A 22,343-nucleotide genomic window follows, 5' to 3' on the forward strand; every position below is an offset into this window, starting at 1 on the left:
GGTTACAACTTTCAAACTCATATCGCAAAATCAACTTCCAGCACATGATAAAAGCGCACGTGAGGTAGTCATAGATAGTCATCCTGCACCAGTGCTTATGTCGTTTTCGGTAATACAACAATAACTGGCGCGATACGCACAGAAACGAGGCTTGCAGAGTGTAAAAAATGTGCAAAACTGCAATGCATGTGCGTTGTTTCATGGTAACTGCCATCATCCTACAGAATTTCCACCACTAAGAACCTAGAGACTGCAAATTTTGTCACACGGTACAAGAAAAAAGTGGATGATAGAAACAAATGCCTCGGAGCCAGCCTGCACAACTGCATCTTGCGCGGTATGACCCGCATGCTGTCTTTCGTGGTGTAGTTTAGTTTTCGCACCATCACGAGCTCATCACAAGGCTGGCAGTGTGATGAAACTGATACACAAGAGCTAAGCGAGCTGTCTCATCAAGAATGTTGCATTCAGTGTGGCATTTCATGGCCAGCGCTTTGTCGTCAGGTGTTGCGAGGAGTGTGGAAGGGCTCGTTCCATTCGCACTGTAGACCAAGCTGCTACTTTTCACCCATTTCACGAGCCACCTTGCTGCATTTTGCTAGCAATGCATTCTGCCATGCCCTCCCAGTAGCAGCCTCTGACACCACCTGAGATATCTGGGCCCCTTACAATACTGCATGCCAACATTCAGTACTGAACAGCTGCTTAGGAGCACTTCCAACATTCAGTAAGCTCTTTTGTGTTGTACGCATCGAGTCGAACTGTCTATCATATTATACTTTTTTTTTTCACCAAAAACAGAATGTTATTACAAAATTGCACCAAACTTATTAGTCTCCTAATGAATAAAGTTACACGATACACTCTCCCTTACTTTAATGCCTGGTAAGGCATAAAAAGAAAAATTATGCCAATGATGAGTAAAATACAAAACATGAGTAATACATCCATTTCTCTTCACAGCTCTGTTTCGCTAAAAAGTTCTTGTTTTTAATTTAGGCTGCCTGCATTCATATTAAAAACGATTTAAAAATATTCAATTCTCAGCCAGTTTTCACCTTTCTCAATTGCTTCGCAGCCACACCATTAGACGCCAGTCATGTGACAGATGCTTCAAAGAAGCCATCTTATGTTGTTTGTGTCTTTTTTATGCCACAATACAGCCGTTTATAAGTAATCTACATAGTGCTGCATTTAGAAGCTCCCATTTCTGTATGCAATTAGCTTTATTTCCAGGTAAAATGTGTAGTGCCCCTTTCAGGCATTTCAGTGACTGAAATGCAACTTAAAGAACTTAACAAAAAATATTTGTGCAAAGTGCTTCAATACATACAATGAGAAAAAGAAATATGAAAGACAAGAATTTTTTTTTCTGTTTCTATGTGCAGGACAAATATACAATAATGTGCCTTCATTAAATCTCAACAAACTTAACCTGTAACAAGTGTTAGTAAACTATGTAGCAGCCTAGTTTTAATACCAAAAACACACATTTTTGGCATAGTCTTTCAACTTATGACTTACATCACCACAGGTAAGCAAACTAACATACAGAAAGAAGGTAATAAGATATGTTACCACCAAAAAGAAAAATAGTGGTGTAATGGCACACGAAGATGAATGCATAAAAAAATTACTAACACTAAAAAATAGCACAGTTAGTGGACAACATAAGACTAAACAATAACAAGTGACTGAAATAGCAAACTCCAATCAGTTTCTCACTTTGTCAATGCACATTTCTGCCACGTCATCCCTATGGACTAATCCAGCTGTGACCAGGCCTTCGTGAAAAACAAAGCCACCACAGTCTTTCACATTTTGAACGGTGACCTCACCATTCTGAAAAGAAAAAAAATGAAAGAATATTATAATGGCAAACTCGCAAACACAAAGTAACAACTTGGCACTCTTTGTAGGTGGCCCAGGGATGCATGGGTAGCAAAAAGGCAATGCTTCCCATATGACAAAGGCTTGTTGACCCTGACCTCGGAAATGATAAGTATAGGTAAGAAGCTGATTAGCATGTTTACTATATCCTGAAGTACCAATGAGTGATGCTGCGTATGCCAGCTGTGCTACTTGAATATTCAGCCTTTTCATGAAGTGTGGGCATAACATCATTAAAAAGATAAGTGCAGATTAAGAGCGACCAACCTCCTTACTGGGCAGAGTAGCCATGACTTCCTAGCAATCCACTACACATGCTATGTTCCATATTTACACAATTGTAAGGTGATCTATTCCTCAAAATTTGAAAATCCGAAGCGAGGAGTCGACTTAAGATCGAAACTAAAGCATTGCACCATAAATAAAGGCGAGACAAACGAGATAACAAGCAGGCGATAAGCGGAGACTGCAGGATAGTGCTATCGCGTTCTATTATTAAAGGCCAAGAGTAAACCACTTCCAAGTTTTTTTTTCCAGAAATCTGATATAGGGGGGTCGATTTACATTTGAGTCAACTTACAATCATGCAAATACGGTAGTATGTCATGGGTGCCTTGGATGGAGAAAGCATGCTAACTGGAGAAGGCTGATGGACATGCACAAAAAATTTAAAGAATGTGCTGTGTTTTTTTTTTTTTAATGGCATCTATCAGGGCAAGTTCCAGCTTAAGAGAAGCCAGGGTGATAGCAAAGAAGGCTGTCACATTTTTTGACGACTCTTCAGGGAGCCCATTCATACAGTATCTACATACTTCAAGGCAGAGCAGAGATGGGAACCTTCCTGTAATGAACTAACCTCTTACAATAACTGATACACGAGTGATATAAGGCTTTATGTACTTGAACAAAACCTTGAAATTCAGCAATATGCTCATATTCACCCAAGTGTTATGGACCTCCCTTCAATCCATCATATTAAAGCACACATTTGTAAACAGTACATAATCAGGCATTGGCTGCACTGAAATCTTTACATACAGAAAACAGAATAAAAGACTTATAATTTAAAGAAAGGACTGATCTCTATCAATAGTTAACCAATTAGAAGCGTGAAGTTAGCAACCAGTAGATCACATGATTAGGCACTCAAGTTTCTGACCAAGTTTCAAAGAGCCTGAACAAAGCACAGGTGAAAAGCTGCTTTGTAGCCGTTATGGAACATGACAGATGGAACATGACAGAGGAAAACTGCAATGGCCTCAATGATGATTCAGGATGTACAATGCCACATTTTGCAATCAGCTTGCAGAGAGAATGTGGTAAACAAAATAACCTGCTCCATTTTCCCACTAATTCCTTACGCTATGTATGTAAACCCCTGCGCAAAAGCAGAGAGACCTGGCGAGCTGCCACAAATGCATGCCAGTGCTTTCTCAAGATGCAGCGCCTGTTTTCAAGGTATGCATAGGGTTCCTCAGCAAATATGTTAGCCTGCTTGTCCACACACTTCTGCCAGACACACCTTTATACACAGAAAAATCGCATTCAAAGCCATTCCCATGGTCTCTCCACTTTTGCGCACGATTGTATCACCTTTTACTGTGGTCTTACGGAGTTGTTCAAGACATTAGCAAGGTCACAATAAGCCCATGAATGCTCTTACAGCATGTGCATCTGCCACAATTCATAACGCAAAAATAAGCACTCCCGAACCTAGCTGTTAGCTTGCTTTCATTTCTGAACTGGTTGCAATATGCCACAAGGGAATGCCCAGCCACACTAAATGGAGTTCAACACAAATTTTTCATGTCATTCTCTCCGCACTAACTAAAGTGCTTTCATATAGCAGTTGTCACATCTGCCTGCAACCAACAGTTAGCAACAGCAACCACATGAAGCTAAAATTTGCAATGTTTATAATCATACCTAAGCCCACATTACAGTGCTTCTTATTAATTACTTGCGAAGTACTCATGCAAAGTATGGTCCCCAGCATGTGGCACAAGATCAAACAGTAAAATTCAAATAAATGGTTAAAAGATCCAGAACAGCAATGCAAAACACTGCAAAAGAAGTGTAGTCATAAACCAAGAAGGAAGTTGGTTATGTGTCAGCGAACAGTACATCTAAACAGTGCACATGGGGCAAGTACCTTAGTTTTAATGCATCCAATGTCAGAAACTTGGCCTCCACTTTCAAAGTAAAAGTTTGTGGCATCAGTCACAATAAGACACTGCTCCCCATGTCTGACACTGGCAACATTCTGGCCATTAAAAAATATAGCCTTGACAGTTGCCTTTAATGAAGGGAACTCTGAAATAAAAACAAAAGTTACTGAACACTGTTGGTACAATTCTAATTGCGAGCATGCATAACACTGAAAGACAAGCAAAACGCTGGAAGACCAACCATGTGTAATGCTTTTGCAACATGTGATGCAAGTAAATAGATGCAGTCACTTGCAGAGTTCACAGAAATGAATATGTCACATTTCCGGCACTGTACCTACTTCGTTTCATGTGCACCTGTCAAGCAACTTCTACAGTAAGCATAAAAACTTTTGGGGGGTATCTATTAGTAACAATCACAGATGGTTTCAAATTCAGCATTTAACACCAAATATTTTTTTTTTGACAGAATCTAAACAGAACAAAAAGAATCAGCACATAAGTACACGGTGAGTACGAGAGTTAGGAGCAAAACAAGTCTGTTCACATTCACAAAAATGAGCTGAGGAACTGCAAAACATTTCTCAGGCTAAAAGTTTAATGTGAACGACGACCATTAATACATATCACACTGCCCACTTGACAGACAGCATTGTTATTTCATCTGGTAACTTGTTTTCATGGTAGAAACTGTGCTGCATATTCGAAGAAGGAAAATAATGTGTGAAAAATTAGACTGCCACACCTTACATATTAGATTTATAAAAAAATTAGAAGAAAACTATTAATTAGTTTAGCTATTTATATAATTCGAGACACCTAATTACACTGTGTTGGCAATGCAATGATATTCGAAGCTTTCGATGCCTTTGCTGGACATGACTGGTGAGGCCTGCAAGACCCTGGGTTGCTTTTCCCGCGCAAGGCTTTTCCCAAGCTCTTCCCATACAACATCTGCCACATGATTAAAAAGAAATAATAGTGCACAAAAGAAGATGGGACAAACAAGAAGACACGGACAAGCACTACCTTTCAACTGTCTTCTTTTGTACGATATTAATGCTTTTTAAGTATGAACAGTCAACATGCCCAGACTCATTCTCTTCTGATGACCTGCCACATGAGAATTATGTGACCTCGCTTTTTTTTCCCTGCTGAGCTTTCTAATGCTATTGCCTTAAAACTAGTTCGCCTAACAAATCCCTTTCCTATGGTCACTCTCACTTGGCACTAGACAAGCTTTGCTTCACAGCCTACCACGCAAACGGCTGACTTTCCACTGCTGCACATATATGGCCTTCCTCACTCTACCACAGATGAGTTGAAACTAGTCTGTCTCTCTCTGTCTGTGCATGTGCATGCGTGTGCACGTGTGTATTCCTTCTATCTGAAATCTGCCTGTTCGGTCAGTCATTCATAGTGCAAATCCAACACGGCCACTTAAATTTTCTCATGAACAAGTGCAGTCTAGTGGCCACATTTGTTATTGTGGCCACCAGACTGTTATTGTTATGGAGTCAATTACCATCACTATTTCGCTACCACACCATAGGCTATTGGTCATATATGACCGACAGTTTGAACCTGCCACCAAAAAGTTCAAGTTGGAGCTCCTGAACAAGGTGAGCCATCTAGTTTGCTTCTACAACACCAACTTTTTGATTTCAGTTTTTTTTTTTCTCATTTTCTAACGCAAAAAGGTGACGTGAAAAATGAAATTTTGACCAGATGTAGCCTGCCGGTCAGCGGTCATGGCATCAAATTCGCCGCGCACTCTTCAAAAGCAAAAGACTACAGCGAGCACTTTAGTTGATTCTGATGCCAACATTTTTTTTTTTTTTTAGAGCAGCAGTTGCGAGTTAGACAACGATCTGGAATGGTCAGATTTTAATCATGAGACTGAGTCTTAGAAGCCCCAGACATCAGCCAGTGCTCGCACGTGTTATCATTAATGTCGTTTTTTAGGTAGTGCACTTGATTGATAAATATTGAGAGTGATTTTATTTGGTATTTCAGGGTCTTTGCAACATACTGCCAAGATATTTTACCAAATGTGCCAGCCGATGTTTGATTACGATGATGTCAAGGAAGGCCATGCCCCCTTTTCACCCATAGAATTCATTCGCTATCAACCAAAAAAAAAAGTAAATGAAGAAAAGGAGGAACTGCAAGATCTGCTATAAGAAAACAAAAACAGAACTCAGAACAAGTATCATGAGCAGCATGTTCCAGATTTATCTCCATTTCACGTCCTCACGCAAATGCTTTCTCTAGTGGCACAGCAATCATATTCCCTAACTTGAAAGGTCACGAAAAGTGCAGTCTATTATGTATGCAGCTGAAAATGACAAGGATGGTAGCTAAGAACATCTGCAACGTTTGTATATCTAAGTTTTTTTTATAATCAACGTCTGGATCAGTGCAGCGACTTGTTTTTGTTTTGCTTGTATTTTTCTTTTGTTTCGTTTATAGGTGTTTAACGTCCCAAAACAATTCAGGCTATGACGGACAGCGTAGTGAAGGGCTCTGGAAATTTTGACCCCCTGGGGTTCTTTAACATGCACTGACATCACACAGTACATGGGCATCTAGAATTTTGTCTCCGTCGAAATTCGACCGCGGCGGCCAGGATCGAACCCATGTCTTTTGGGTCAGCAGGCGAGTGCCATAAGCACTGAGCCACTGCAAAGGCCTATTCTTCTGTATTACCAGCATATTTCACCAATAAATTTTTGAAAAGTTTTGCATACACAACTCTGGCGTTTTTGTTTTTTTTTTCATTCGGAAGTATAACAAATAAAAGATAGTTTGATGCATACGGCACTTCATGAAGAATTAATTTTTACTTTAAAACACTCAAAATTTGGCATTTTTTGCAGTAGCGAAAGAGTTAATACGACCAGACTGCCCAGAACAATTGCAAGGTTACCCATAGTGAGCATGTTAACATAACTGAAATCAGCAGGCACCTTTCAGTGTTAGTCAGAAAATGCAATGTTCTAAATTAAGGTTTCACCCTTTGGCACACTTTTCAAAGCTTCGGAAAGTCACTCAGTGAACTGCAGTGTGTCATTAACTGTCACCCATGCAAGTCCTTGAGTGCTCAGTTCAAAGGGATAAAGCATGTAAAACAAACTGTAATACTGAGGCTCTAAGTGCGTTAAATGTTATCTCTCAGGGTCATGGGAAGTTTTTCATTAAATCATGCACTTTCTTTCTTCTTTCAAAGAGGGTGCTGCAATCAAAGTGAAGCCCAACCACACTGAATGACGCGAAACATAACAGCACTTACCATAGTCGCCATTACGCGATACGTAGGAGTAAATGCCTTGAGTGTCAGTTGGCAGAATACCTGTGTCTCGAAGGTGTTCAGCATGGCCAGGCAATTCATGCACTAAATGTTCTGCATGCCTTGCCTGGCCGGAAGCAGATTTTTCCTGGGACAAATAGATAAGCACAGGTCTCAGAAATGAGCTCTTATGCAAGCATCTTTGAACAATTAATTGTAGCAAAGAATTCAAATCTGCCCTCTGTGAGCAAACAGAACTTTATATGCCAGTCATGTCGCACTGTAATACAGTGGCAACAAAAATGAAATTCCAAGCCAGCCTATGATGTAAAACAAGTTCATAATATATATTCATTTTTCATTATGTAACCTCACATAAACAATAAATCTTGCATTGCACAGATATATATATATTATATCTCATTTCAATTATTTGTTTGAGACAAATCACAAGGCCATAAGCCCCATAGTTTGTTCCCCTTATAGTCTAACAGTAATCCCACCAATGGTGATGAGTGTATGGTACAACCATGGCTTCAGTACATATAAAAATATATAAAAAAGCCTTTTGGTCTAGAACAAAAAAAAGCACAATGCTTGCAGCAAGAAAGTGTTTTTCAGGTTTTATTAGGCACAGCAAAACATTGCTAATATGATGGGCAAAGGTTATATACCAACCTGAAATTCCTTAAAAAGCTGAGAGAACAACTCCCAGTCAATAGACAGGCCTCTTTCTGCAGCCAGATCTGCAATCAGATCCTTCTGAATGCCATACTGAGAATACATTTCCCAAGCAGTGTGTCCTGAAAGAAACAAGAAACACACAAAGAATTTAAAAAATAAGCGGCATGAATATATCTCCATAGTTCCTACGAAATCTCAGTAGAGACCACACGAATAGAGTAATACTGAATAACTTGAGGGACTTCTTAACCACATTCTTAACAAGAAAATGAGATAGCATTCTGGTTGCCTGCTTTGGTGCCTACAATGAGTGTCTAATGTTGTTCTTGCGATTTTCCCGCCAAAACTCCTGTTGAAACCTGTTACATTGCCTTTACACGGTATGCATGGGTCACCTTCTAGAATGTTCCAGTACTTTCCATTGCATTATAAATCGTAATGGATTATATTAATTTGAACCACTACCCAACTTAATCCACCTAATAATCCCCATTAATCCATGTTAATAAATTTTCTGGGGTAGGCCTACTTCCAAAATTTTGGCAGTCCTTTGGAATTTTTGGTGGTGGGCCAACTTCCAAATTTTGGAGTCCTCAGGTTTTCAAACTTAGCAGAGCCTTTGGATTGGCCCAGTGGTGGTCACTTGGTGATGATGATGTCACGACCTTCTCAATCGCATTCATAGATTGCAGGAAGTCCTCACACTACTACTGGCACAGTGGTGCACCGGCTAAGCAACACACCACTGCCCTGCCACTGACAGACACAAATGAGGCTTGTGAGACTCAGGTTGCTCTTCCTTAGTTTCCGCAAGGCTCATGCATAGTGCCACGGTGGGCAGGTGGCAACTGGATTGAATCTGGTAACAGTGGGCAGTTTGCTCACAATCTAGTGGGCAGGCTGTGATGCCGTCACAAGGTCACTGACCCCAATTGACTAATCAGGGAATTTCACTGCGGAAAAAACCGGAGACTACATGACAACAACCTAATTGCTATCGCATTACTAAAGCAAAGCATCAAGGTACCAGATATAACATTAGCTGGCTTCGCTTCATTCAGTGCAGCCTCTGCTTTACTCATCTGCCATAGGTACTTGTCTTCCTCAGAATTCACAACATTTTTCACCTGTAAAAACCAAACAGTGCACATTATGCTATGTACACACATACAGAAGAATATGCTTTGCAAAACAGATACAAAATTTGACAGACTACATCGCTTTGGCAAAAACAAAAAACATGCATGACATGTGTAAAGGAACTGCTTGATATACTACTACCAATTCCGAACACCATTGGAGCAAAAAAGCTATTGTTGCTATTTAAATCAAATAAACTGCTTAATGGAGAATTTCTGATGACTACTCGAGGATGGGGAAAGGGGCTAAAGCATGCTTTGTGCCCTAAAAGACACCCATGTAATGTAATGCCAGAAGCAACACTGAAAGCTGTAAGGCAATGCACCCCCCTGCTCAAAATGACCCACTGCTTAGCCCGCTGAATCACATTAACATTAATCTGGATAGCATCCCCATGGTCAGGGATGATCATTAAAGGGTTTGCAGTCTGTGTTGCACTCATCTCACACTGAAACAATAAAAAGCGTCCCTCCATACAGCTATCACTGCAAAACATTTTTCAAAAACAACAGGTAGGCACGACATATTCTGACTAACAACAGAAACAGCTGGAGGCAATCTTGATTTCTCAGGCACAAATATTATAGTGTACTAGATTAGGGGTAGCGGGTGGAGGGAAGGCTGAGCACTGAGGCCATTTGCACTGATGCCGAGAGATGGTGCTGCCGCACCCTTCACCTGGCATGAACACATGCGCTAGGAGCAGCACAGCTAGTTTGCTTACAAGGCAGACATGCTGAGATGATTAATCAGACTCTCTTTGGTTTAACCTTGTACCAGATAGCTATGGACAAAAGCCAAACTGATATTATTCTTTTTATAAAGTCACTTGTAACAAGATATCAAATGGTGTGGTAGGTGTGCGAGCAAGTTCACTAATTTGCTGCAGCTAACATGTGTACCAAGATGAGAGCACATGGAAAACCTTATTGTGTTTAAAAAAAATACAATTATTTTGTTGACAGTGATGAATGCATTACATATTAGCAAGCAGGTGAATTAGGTAAAGCTGATCACCACGTACCTCACATACTCCGGTTAACGTTCGCAAGCTTTGCTGTCTGTCACGCTTCACTATCTGTCCTATTCTGCCTTTTGACGACCAACTAGGTCCAGAAGTGCGAGTACATAGATGATCAGAATTAGGCTGATCGGTTCCCTCTCAATAGTGTACTCAACCGTATTTGAATGAATAAATATTTTATGAGGGATATGAGGTCGCAGATGCAAATGTGATGCACTAAAATATTTGGTGGCTGTTGTTCTTCAGTATGGTATTTTTCTCAGTGCTAATGGTTTTTGTTCATAATTACGATAGCCAAGGATAACCGACACTGTGGCAGCTGCTGAGCGCTCAAACAAATCAGACGACACTGAGCACTATGCATAATTTCGTACCATAAGCGCTGCATCATAGCTGACAATAAAAAACACAGGTATGGAGACAAATACATGCATCATTGCTTCACGCGAGCCTCTCCTGCTGCCATTGCAACTGAAATGGTTATGTGCTCATATTTCATCTTTTTATTGTATCGAGTCTGTGCATGTCCGGAGACCAACATAAAGTATGCGACATCTACAAGAGTGTTCATTTCTTCCAGTCTTCGAATAAAATGCATTATACAAGCACTAGACTATAGTCGAGCTAGGTACTAGTACTACACTCTATTACAGTCGAACCTCGCTATAACGAAACAGTTTATACAAAATGATGGATATCACAAGGAAATGACGATTCCCTTTGGAAGCTCTGTCAACACGGGCTATAACGAAGGTACAGCTATAACGAAGTAATCACCGAGCTCCTTCAACTATGTTATAACGAGGGTCAGCTGCATTACTGGTTTAAGCTGGGCATGTAGCCAACCACACATGGAGTAAATGTGATCTCCTTGGAGATATAGAAAATGCTTATTAATACAGCGTCTATTGCTCCATGAGCTGCCCAAATGGAAACTCCCTGAAAACTTAGGAATGGGGTATTTTTGCTCATATTTTTCATGTGTTCATCATACGATCCTGATAATGTTACACTTGTAATTATTAGCAGCAAATGACCATGTTATGCCAGCAGAAAATGCCAACAAAATGCTCATCTTATAGTATAAAAAAAATGACATTTCTAGCAATCAGTAGCGCTGTACAACTGCGATATGCATGCTGCGAGAGCAATAGCTACTACTAGTTTTATTATGCTTCTTTTATCAGAGTGGAACAGAGAACCCCCTAACTAACTCGGCACTTGCTTTTCTCTAATGTTTCTAAATGTATTTTAATTAATTACAGAAGGCTTGGGGTCATTCCGCTGACAGCAAAGCTGTTCTAACTCGGAAGGTACACAGGTATATTTAACAGAATGGTTGCTACTACGTCTGATTAACGGATACCTTTGATTAACACCTTTGATATGCAGCTTGCAAGCCGCATAAATTGATTCATAATGCTCATCCGGTTCACGCCATAGAAGCCCCTTCGTATATGTTCGGCATCCCTTCATAACTGAGGAGGGACAGATTTGAAGCATCTTCTAGTCTCTGCTCAGTTTTACATCCGCCGATGACGTGATTATTGTTATGACGAGGTTCGCTTATTCTACACATTAGAAAGGCACTTGAAAGCAGGGTGCACACCCCATGCAAACAAACCAGCAACCATAGCGGCGCATTCAGGAAGTGAACAGGGCCGCCAAGTGAAAGGTCTGCCGCGCGACACTGCTCCTGTGATAATTCAGCAATTTCTCCCTCACGCGCTCTGCTGGCGAGTGCCTTCCCTTGCCCCACTACCGCTAATCTAGTACACTGTACCAATACTCTTATGAAAGATGAGCTAGGAACAGAAGAGCTAGGAGTTGCTTTTAAACAGCAGCTATGAAAGACTTGACTATGTACAGTAAACTGCAGTTGAAACATTTAGGGTAAATTTGTTGTAGAAGAACCTCAAAAGGTATTTTCGAAATATACCTACCAGGTTCACATTTATTCCTGGGTAAATGTCCCCCAGAAGAAAGTTAACCTCGTCAACTAAGTGTGCCAAAGTTCCTCTGTCACACTTCAGGTGCCAAATAACTGCATGAGATGCTTTGCGAATAATCCTCCTCAATTTGTTCCTAAGGGTAGAGAGAAAGGCACAGTGTAGTAATACATACTTTCATAAAAATCAGTCATAAATAGAGCAAATTATTCGTAATGGCACACACATTATGGCCTCAGTCACTGTTCCACCACTAAACCACAGCAACCACTACCATTTTACAATGGCACATGTAAAGTACCCTGAAAAAGTTCATAAGTCACTAGTCACTTTCCATGTGACCAGAGCACCCACGGCCACTGAGCCGTGCAGTGCATTCCTGCTGAGGTTCTAGCACTCCAGAAACTTTAAAGAGTAAAAAAATACTCATCACAGTCTGAGGCATTAAGCAATAAAGGAATGCTGCAACAGAAACACTGCACTGCTTGCTGACTGTTGTCAAATGTAAAATCGCCTGGTAACTTCCAAAAAGCATTGTACATCCCACCCACAGCGAAGTGGATTTAAAATGCATAACACAAGTAAAATCTTCACAACAAATTTGCTGTGCAGCTTATTTTCGTTCATTTCTCCCTTGAAAGACGTGGTTTGCAAATGAACTAGACACATAAAAAAAATGTGAAACTAACAAGCAAAATCAATCGGCAATTAAAATGGCTCACCCTGCATCTGCATGCTCTGGAAGAACGCCATCGGATATGGCCATTGTGAACATGCGGGCATGATCTACAGCAGTGCGGTAAGCAATGTCTACAGAACAGTTGCTGCCCACAAGACCACTGTAGGGATTCACTCTCGCTTTCTGCAAATAACCAGCTCTGAATCACACAGTTTATCAAGGCAGTTTTTCAACCTAAATCCTTCTTACCACAAGCTAACGATTTTGTCTAAATTCGCCACAAACCTTATAAAAAAACTAGAGAACTACTTGCACTCTTCACTCCTCCATTTTTTAAACCATCAAGCTGGCATGCTACACACATTCCAAAACTAAATTCATTAATTCAGCTTCTAAAGTCATAAAAGGGCGTCAAAATTCTTATGAAATGTCAGTGCAAATAAATGCAATGCAAAAAGATGGTGTGTATTTACTCCATTTACTTGTGCTAGTATTTTACATAACAATGAACCAACTAGCTAAACCTCACACTTTGTAAAAATTTTACTACAAATGTCCGCTTTTGTTTCACAGATGTAAGTACAGTCAAAAGACAAAAAATGTGTGGGTCCTAAGAGGCAAGAAATCACAGTGCCTGCCATAACAAAAAAAAAAAAGCAATTTTTAAATGCGAGAGCACGTCTGGGCAAACTCAGGGCACTTTTGGTGTCATTCTGAAGTCAAGGTACACCCTTCTCCTACTCAGAGAGAAAGAGTGTATAAGAGGAGTAGAGGGTGTAATATCCCTGTCAAGCATGCAAAATAAAGTGCGCTTACAGGAAGTGCACTTCCTGTAAGTGCTACACATTGCTACACATGCTACACATTGCTAAACGGGAAAGCAGAGGGTGTTCGTAGATACAAAAATAGCGGCTGGCTAAAAACAAAATTTTTCAAAAAAGCGATTTGTAAACGCAACTTTCACAATTATGCTCGTTTAGAACAGTAGAGCAAATAAAAATGAACATAACTTAATTTTTGGCCACAACCGTATTAAATTTCTTTTATGGTAATAGTGTAGTAAGTCAAGACAAGTTCCTAGCACATCCACAATCCAGACAACAAACAACATGGCGGACTACAATGCATTTCAGTAATGTTCTGTTTTGCTGGTCACTATATCATAAAACAATTTCACAAATAAAAACTACATGTAACAGGTAAAATCAACGTCTATGCGCACTTTGTTATATATTACATTTCAGGCCCGAAAATTACTGCCGTCGAGGCTACATAGTCAGCCCTCAAAGTGTGTTCTGTGAACGCACTCCGACGTGAGGGTGCATTTTGGCGACTGCACTTATGCAACGCCGTTTAGATGTGCCAGAATGCACTTTTAGCAAGTGAAAATCTTAGTAAATGCACTTTACTTTGCATGCTTGACAGACGTATAAGAGTACAGAGAAAGATAGCACAAGCAGAGCAGCAGACATGAGAGCGGTAGGAGGAAGGGCATTCATGAGAAGATTGGTAGAAAAAATAAGACAAAAAAATAGCATGTTTTCATACAACCAGCTCGGCATCAGGAGCTTTGCATGTGCAGAAGGTGTGCCCTAGGCACATGTTAGGCCTGTGCCTTTCAGTACACTACATATGCAGACAGGAGAAAGAAATCCCAGCAGACAAAAAAAAAAAAACAACAGCACCTAAATACAGTATTTCAATGTTTCTTATTGAGACACATGGAGGCAAACATGCCACATAAAATACCCAGAGGTAAAATAAGGGCACTCTTGAGTGCAAGCACGAGCATGTTAAGCTGCAGTAACATACAACATGCCAGACAGAAATGGAACAATGTTAGATGTGTTTGCATACAGGTCATACAATGAAGACAGCAAAAGTACTGCGATGAGCCTATTAATGCTATTACATTACAATGATATTCTGTGCAGCAATCTCAGCAGTAATTTCACCTTATTGTGATTGAACACTTTCTCAAAACAAACAGCAAGAAAACATACATATTAAAACAAGTACTTGATTTCAATTCACTGTATGCATTTATAAAATGGCACAGCTTAAATGACAAAGCATGTGTAATTTCACTATTTCAGTGAAAGGCAAGCAATAAGGTAACCTCCTTGCAACATACTGTGACACAACATATCAAACAACTGCACTAATCATCATCAACCTGACTACACCCACCGCAGGACAAAGGCCTCTCCCATATCTCTCCAATTAACCCTGTCCTGTGCCAGCAGCGGCCACCCTATCCCTGCAAACTTCTTAATCTCATCCGCCTACCTAACTTTCTGCTGCCCACTGCTACGCTTCCCTTCCCTTGGAATCCAGTCCGGTACCTTTAAGAAAAAGCACGCATAAAAAAGGCAAAGCATATATAAAAGATATATAAGCTTTGGCATCAAGATTTAACACACACAAAAAAAAAAAAATCTTCAGCCACTACCTTTTGCAACGCTTCAATAAGAGGTAAAAACAAGTCTGTGTCATAATTTGACTTCACATTCTGAAGAATTGCAGCAAGACGCTCAAGTCCCATTCCTGTGTCCACATGCTTCTTCGGCAGAGCATGTAAATGGGCATTAGCATCCCTAAAAAAAAATCAAAATACTCTTTTTATATTCAGAATACTCTATCTGAATTTACAGCGAAGGCAGAGCACAGCTCTCCTAATGAAGAAAAACCTCAAATCTAACACTCCTAACCCTTATCTCATTTTTAATTTTGTTTTAAAGGTATGCACGCCTGTTTGTTATAAAGAAGTATAAGAAGTAGCGTGAAGCACGCATACATGCAAAGAAGAAGAAATATGGAACTGCTTGCTTAACGGACGCCATGTGATTCATGTCCTGTGCTCCGCATGCCTAGGATGATACAACACTACTATAGTTTATCGTCTTGTTGTTTTCTTTGAAATGCCACTGTCGCTGGACGATCCCCTTAAGACTGGAAAATGGAGAACACTCTACATATAATAGCGGCCCCCTGTAAAGGTTTGCAATTACCGACCCATTTCCCTTACCAACGTTTTGTGCAAAACATTTCAAAGCACTCCTTACTCAAACATATTTCACCATCTGCAATTAACAACACCCGGTCAGTTACCAGCATGGCTTCAGAAATGAGCACTCCTTGCACTGCAACACTACCCAAGCATGCATATGATGTCTTCTCCTCATTCGATTCCAGTACCCACATTGACAACACAATGTCCGACTCCCAAAAAGCTTCCAACACAGTACTGTACATCCCTGTTTTCTGAACTGTCATCCGTTGAACTGGCAGATAACATTCTCAACTAGACGCAAGTTATCTATTTCATCACTTTCAAAAAATTGCATTCAATAACTTGAAAACTCAGCCTGTTCCTGTCACTTCAGGAGTTCCAAAAGGGTTTAATTTATATTCCTGTCACGTGGCCAGTTTCAAAGGCCACTGAGTCGAGAGCCTTCGAAATTCTCAATCACTATCGAACTCGAAGGAGTTGTATTGTTGCTACAAGGCAAATCTCACTGGCCATTCAAATGGTTCTCATGTTTTATGCCAAGCTTGCATGACTCCACAATCGCTACTTTCGATTTTGTGCAAATAACAAAAATATTTTTAGAAAAGTAAACTAAACGTTGCAATACACTTTTTCGGAGTCATAGGAGGTTTCTAATTTTATTAAAGGCCTGTTGCATTGTCTTGAAAGACACTACCCTTTGTACCATTTTCTGTCGCAGTTTTGTAAAGCTCTGGCAGCACTGACACAGCTGGCATTTCCATCTTCTGCGATAGCGAGTATAAAATTAATGCACTTTGAACTAGACCGATACAATTTTTAAATTATTGTACAGACCAATATCAGTGTTGTAGGCGTTACCAAAAAAAAGCAACTAAATACGTTAGTCGTCACACTAAAAAAAAAGGAACGCGTTACTGGCCTACGTTACCTACAAGAAAGGTAACGCGTTACCGTTACCGAAAAAAAGTAACGCATGTTACTTGGCCATTACTTCATGGCCACTAATTTTAATTACTGCGTATTCACCTTAAGAACTCCCGATAACACTTTTATAAAACTCACATTTAACATAAAACTTCTAGACCAAACAACGATTTTAGACGAAATCCTGATTTAACGAGAATACTTTGCACAAAAGTGCGAAAGCTTATCAATATTATAGTGGCCTAAAGTTTTCTGTAGAGCTACATGTGATGGCTTCGAACTCTGTGGCCCATGGTGAAGCCATTTTCTGAATGTAGCATTAAACGCAAAATGACACTTCACCGTGAATTCTAACTTCAGAAAGAAAACATCGCTGAACAAATTTAAGGTAATTCTCGAAAATGTGATGTTCCAAAATGCTCCGCACGCTTCCACTCTTTACAGAGTTGTGTGTGTGAGTGGTTTGGGAAGGGGAGGTAAGTGAAGGCAAGTGTGCGAATGCGTGTTCGTGCACGTGTTTCGTGCTTTATGGCTATTCTGTCTTTTTTCTTTAGTTGGGTGCGCCATCAAGGCCAGGTGTTTTCTGGCGTGCATATGAGCCGCAACAAGGGTCATCGAGAGCACCTGTACAGTTTGTTTATTTACAACATCACTATAGGTGCTCTGTGCTTTTTTGTTTTCTAAAAAAGCGGGCGGAGTGGGTGACAATTGGAACAAAAAGTAACTAGTAACGTGAGACTTCACGTCACCGATAAATGTTAACATAGGGACGTTACCCGCTACAGTTCTGAAATGGTAACGAGTACGTTACAAAGTTACCGAAAAAAGTAACGTGTTACCGGTAACACCGTTACTTGTAACGCGTTACCGCCAATACTGGCCAATATTCTACTTCTTGCATTAAAGTTTAAGACAATAATGGTTGCTCATGCTTTGTAGTGTGAACGTATCGTGCACGAGAACGCGCATTGGCGCCGCTTGAAGCAATGCTACCAACCTTGGGCCAACGCTCGGAGGCCCTTGAAATTCCAATAGAGTTCGCACAGACTATTGACTCGATAGCGATTGGAACTGCCCATGTAGCAGTGCTCAATGGCCTTTGAATCGATAGATTATTGGTTCGAGGGCCTTCGAAATGTCCGCGTGACAGGGTATTAGACACTTTCCTGCTTTTAGCTTATATTAATAACATGGCATTAGGCACACACCAAAATCAGGCTGCACACTGAAGACTGCATGATTTTCCCAAGCGTCAATGCCATGGAGGCCCTGCAAGTGCAGTGATGTTTCATTGCATACTAAGCTGGTGCCAGAAATGAATTTAAGCCTTACAAAATGCAACCATGTACTAGTTTAGTAGAAAATGCACTATACGACTATAACAAATTATTGGCCCTCATCAAATCTGAACTATCAAGATTCGACTGTATTATGTTGGCCAGGAAGTATTCTGTTTTATTTGCCTTTTCATTTTATGCTCTCTGAATGTTTAGGTATTCAGAGTTTGATTACCTTTTGTTGAATACAGCTTTCATTTGATGCACGTGTTATTTTCTTGCTTTTTCTGACACTTCGTGATTTTTTGCTTTCATGTCAACACATTTCTTGTCGTTAAACTCTTTACGCACCTAACGTTATGTGTTCTGTCAATTTACATGTATTCCTGCTTACATGTGCGTGCAGTCTTTTTCCTATGTTACACACCCCCACAATAATGCCCCACAGGCAAATGCAGTGACACTTGTACATAAATAAGTGAATTAAAAAATAAAGCTCACGGCTCCCAGAAAAATGCTCACCTGTCAAATTCAATAAACACAAGATTCCACAACTCCACCATGTCACTACGGCCAGCATTCACTCGATGCACAGCAGCTGAAGAGGCAGAGTTCGACTCAGCTAAATCGATGTGAATTTCAGAGCAAGGGCCACACGGTCCAACATCGCCCATCTCCCAAAAGTTTTCTTTCATCCCAAAAGGAAGTACGTGTGTCTCTGGTACACTGCAAGTAGAAAAATACATAACGCAAGCGAGCTGATAAAAACAATGGATACCAAAACTTCATTCAAAATTCTTGCCCTTGCTCATTCTTGCAACCAATCACACAATGGCACCAAATTTCAAAATCTATCACCACCGGAGGAGCTGGGAGGCTGTGGCAGTATCGACATCGCTACAAGAGAGGGCAAAGCGCAGTAGGGTGGGGCATCAATGGGCAGAGGTGGCCAGGGCAGAGGTAAACAAATCAATAAATAAAAACCTTGTGGCTGTGAGTGTGGTTTGTGGTTTGAACCCACGGTGGCGTGAACAGATAGCTTCGCTGACCACTGCATTAAACACTACGCGATTATTGCAGTAGAACATATTGCGTGTTTAACTGCCAGTCTCTCACACTGCGCTTTGGGTGTCGTCGTCTTCATCAACTTCCACCCGTGCGCAATGGATCCAGAACACTGCTATCATATTTCCCTCTTAAATTGTCTTAGCAGCCCCATGAATTTTCAGAAAAAGAGTATTCTGACAGCACCAGAAATAACATGACATGGATTAGCAATTTTATATGTCACTGAGCAAAATAGAACATCAAGGAAAAGTAATAAATTTTGAAAAAGAAAAAACCTTGCACATCTTTGCCTACTACAACACACAAGCACCCATTAATTTGAAGGGCCTCTGACTATCCTCTGATTGAAAATTTGCTATACCCCAGCGGTTGTCAGGCAACGTCTCTAGAACACACAACTGTGAACTTTTTTTTTTTAAAGAGTCATTAACACCAGGGTTACAGCCATCACAATCAAGCAACTTCACCATGCCTCTCTCTGCTGTGCCCTCTATGAGTCGGTTTCTCTCCTCTAAAGGACAACAAGCCTTCGCAAGCGAAATTCCTCTTTCTCCTCCACAGACATCGAGTACATCAGATGTCTACGTCATAACCACGCCAGCTAAGGTTTTTTTGGGGGGGGGCTTTTGTTCCCCAGTGTATTTACAGCACCACTTCACGGTGAATAGCAATATGAATGAAACAAGATCATCAAAAATGCAGTGCTGCTGTGTCATCGTAGCAAAACCTTATGTGCCAGCAAGCAGAGTGGACGAGACTAGCTTTGTCGAAAGAGAGCGCAAACAGGCTCTGATTTTAATTTTCACTGCATTTCAGGACGCATATCGCTCCAATATTTTGCAGAGATGATCATAAAGCCCTGATCAATGCACTGGGTGTCTTTTATTTGAAATGCTCAAACCTGGTAAGCAGCCATTTAAAGGCATTCCAAGAATTTCACAAGAAATGTAGTGCCTTTACTTGCAGATGAATTTCACAAGAAATTTCATGTCTTTACTTGCAGATGATTTTATTCATTAGATAAATTTTCCTGCTCTACTTACACTATAACAAAAGTGGAAACAATTAATGAGGCAGACAGCGAAAGTTCTTTTGCCAAAGTGAGCCTTGCAAAGCCTTTCTTTCTAACAGATGTCATTAAATGTAAAAGCTCTATTGATGTGGTTCCTAAATACAGGCACGTTGTTTACGCCAGTAAAAGGTCACTTGCATGAAATAGGCTTTTAAAGACAGCATGTGATGGATACCATTTGTAATACTCCAGCCACACAAACAATTATGCAAGAAAATATACTTGTACACAGCCACTTCTTGAACACAAATACCTTCTGTATAAACATAGCATTTGTAATTACTTCTGAATAAACTTTCAAACTTTCTTTCAAACACCAAGTGCTTGATAAGAGCTAAGTCAAACAGTAGCGTCTTACCCAAGGTCTAGCCACACCTGACGACACTCTTCATCAGGCTGCAAGCCCAAGGCAGGGTCTCCAGCAAAGTATGTCACATAAAGCCTCTCTTTTGGAAGTTGGTACACTTTTGTGAGCAGTTCCCAAGCCATAGCACATGCTTCTTTCTAAAAAAATAAAGATCACAAGGAAATACAGTATTCGAGAAAATATGTCAGAAATAAGGCAGGAATAATGCCAAAAATCAGCTTACCAAATACAAACAACACACAGAAATAAAGGTAATAAATTTTTTAAAATACTGCAAAATTCAGACAGCAGAAAAGAAAATCACCTACTATTTGTTTTTTTAGTAACTGAAATGCCCACAACTTTCCATCTGACATACTATAAGCCTACTTGTGATGATGTACAGTATGCCTAATTATGTTGCAGCGCTGGTTGAGAAATGAGTTGAACCTTGAAATTATTAACTCTAGAAAAAAAAACTGCAAATAGTGGGGCTGAACGTCCTTGAACGACACATGGGCTATGAGGCATGCCATAATGGAGGGCTCCGGATTAATTTAGACCACCTGGCGTGCACTCACATCGCACAGCACACAGGTAGTGTTGTATTTCACCTTTATCGAAATACAGCCGCAATGACCAGGATCGAACCTGTGACCTTGGAATCGGCAGCCGAACACCAAAGCCACTGAGCTACCAAGGCAAGTGTCAGAAAAAAAATGATATATATATATATATATGCCTGCACAGGTAGTCCAGCACCCGGTGGCAGCCTGCCACAAAACTGGCTTCAATCAAACAGAGAAACAAACGACAGCTAAATGTGGGGGATGGCTACTATAAGCGCCAGCGCACTAAAAGAAGTATAGGCACCTAACTTTTGGGTACGTGATTTTTTTGTTTGCAATGATGCATAAAGCATTATTATACATGGATTACCACCTGGTATTCTCCTATGACTGCTAAATAATTTATAATCGATTTTCTTTCTCGTGCTGTTTCGGTTTCAACAGCTGAATGATGGCTGTGACGTCAAAGAGTGGTTTTATGCAGTGTTGTATGTTGTAGGTGTTACCGAAAAAAAGTAACTAAATACGTTACTCGTTACGCTGAAAAAAATAGGCACACGTTACCGCCCTACGTTAGCTACGAAAAAAGGTAACGCGATACTGTTACCATTACCGAAAAAAAGTACCGCACGTTACTTTTCCATTACTCCGACTTCGCTGCAAGAACTCACGATAACAATTTTATAAACCTCATATTTCCCATAACGCTTCTAGCCCAAACTACGAATTTACCTGAAATCCTGATTTAACGAGAATACTTTGTACAAAAGTGCGGAAGCTTAGCAATGTTATAGTGGCCTAAAGTTGCCTGTACAGTTACATGTGATGGCTTCTAACACTGTGGCACATGGTGAAGCTATTTTCTGCATTTGACATTAAACACAAAATGACACTTCATCATCAATTCTAACTTCTCAAAGAAAACATCGCTGAACTCTCAACAAATTTACAGTAATTCTGAAAAATGTGATGTTACAAAATGCCCGGCATGGTTCCATTCTTTAGAGAGTTGTGTGTGCGAGTGGTTTGGGGATGGGAGGTAGATGAAGGCAAGTGTGTGAATGCGTGTTCGTGCATGTGTTTTGTGCTTTTGGGTATTCTTTTTCCTTTAGTTGGGTGCGTCGTCAAGGGCAGGTGTTTCTGGCATGTATGCGAGCCGCCAAAAGGGTCGTTCAGAGCACCTGTACATTTTGTTTGTTTGTAACATCACTTTAAGTGCTCTGTGTTTTTTTTTTTTCTAAAAAAGTAGGC

General features: G+C 40.4%; 1 protein-coding gene across 2 annotated transcripts in view; it reads right to left on the reverse strand.

Moving 5' to 3' along the window:
- Positions 1 to 22,343, reverse strand: part of LOC144113439 (alanine--tRNA ligase, cytoplasmic-like) — a 48,037-nt gene that overhangs the window by 20,786 nt on the left and 4,908 nt on the right. For both annotated transcript variants that reach the window (XM_077646514.1, XM_077646515.1), the window contains exons 4-13: positions 20,536 to 20,681; positions 18,560 to 18,763; positions 15,276 to 15,420; positions 12,867 to 13,006; positions 12,139 to 12,280; positions 9,059 to 9,158; positions 8,026 to 8,150; positions 7,351 to 7,495; positions 4,043 to 4,203; positions 1,726 to 1,842 (exon numbers count right to left, since the gene is read on the reverse strand). In XM_077646514.1, coding sequence (XP_077502640.1) covers positions 1,726 to 1,842; positions 4,043 to 4,203; positions 7,351 to 7,495; positions 8,026 to 8,150; positions 9,059 to 9,158; positions 12,139 to 12,280; positions 12,867 to 13,006; positions 15,276 to 15,420; positions 18,560 to 18,763; positions 20,536 to 20,681 — 1,425 coding nt within the window. The remainder of the gene's footprint in view (positions 1 to 1,725; positions 1,843 to 4,042; positions 4,204 to 7,350; positions 7,496 to 8,025; positions 8,151 to 9,058; positions 9,159 to 12,138; positions 12,281 to 12,866; positions 13,007 to 15,275; positions 15,421 to 18,559; positions 18,764 to 20,535; positions 20,682 to 22,343) is intronic.

This window comes from Amblyomma americanum, chromosome 1 (genome assembly GCF_052857255.1).
Source record: "Amblyomma americanum isolate KBUSLIRL-KWMA chromosome 1, ASM5285725v1, whole genome shotgun sequence".
NCBI classification, from domain to species: Eukaryota; Metazoa; Arthropoda; class Arachnida; order Ixodida; family Ixodidae; genus Amblyomma; species Amblyomma americanum.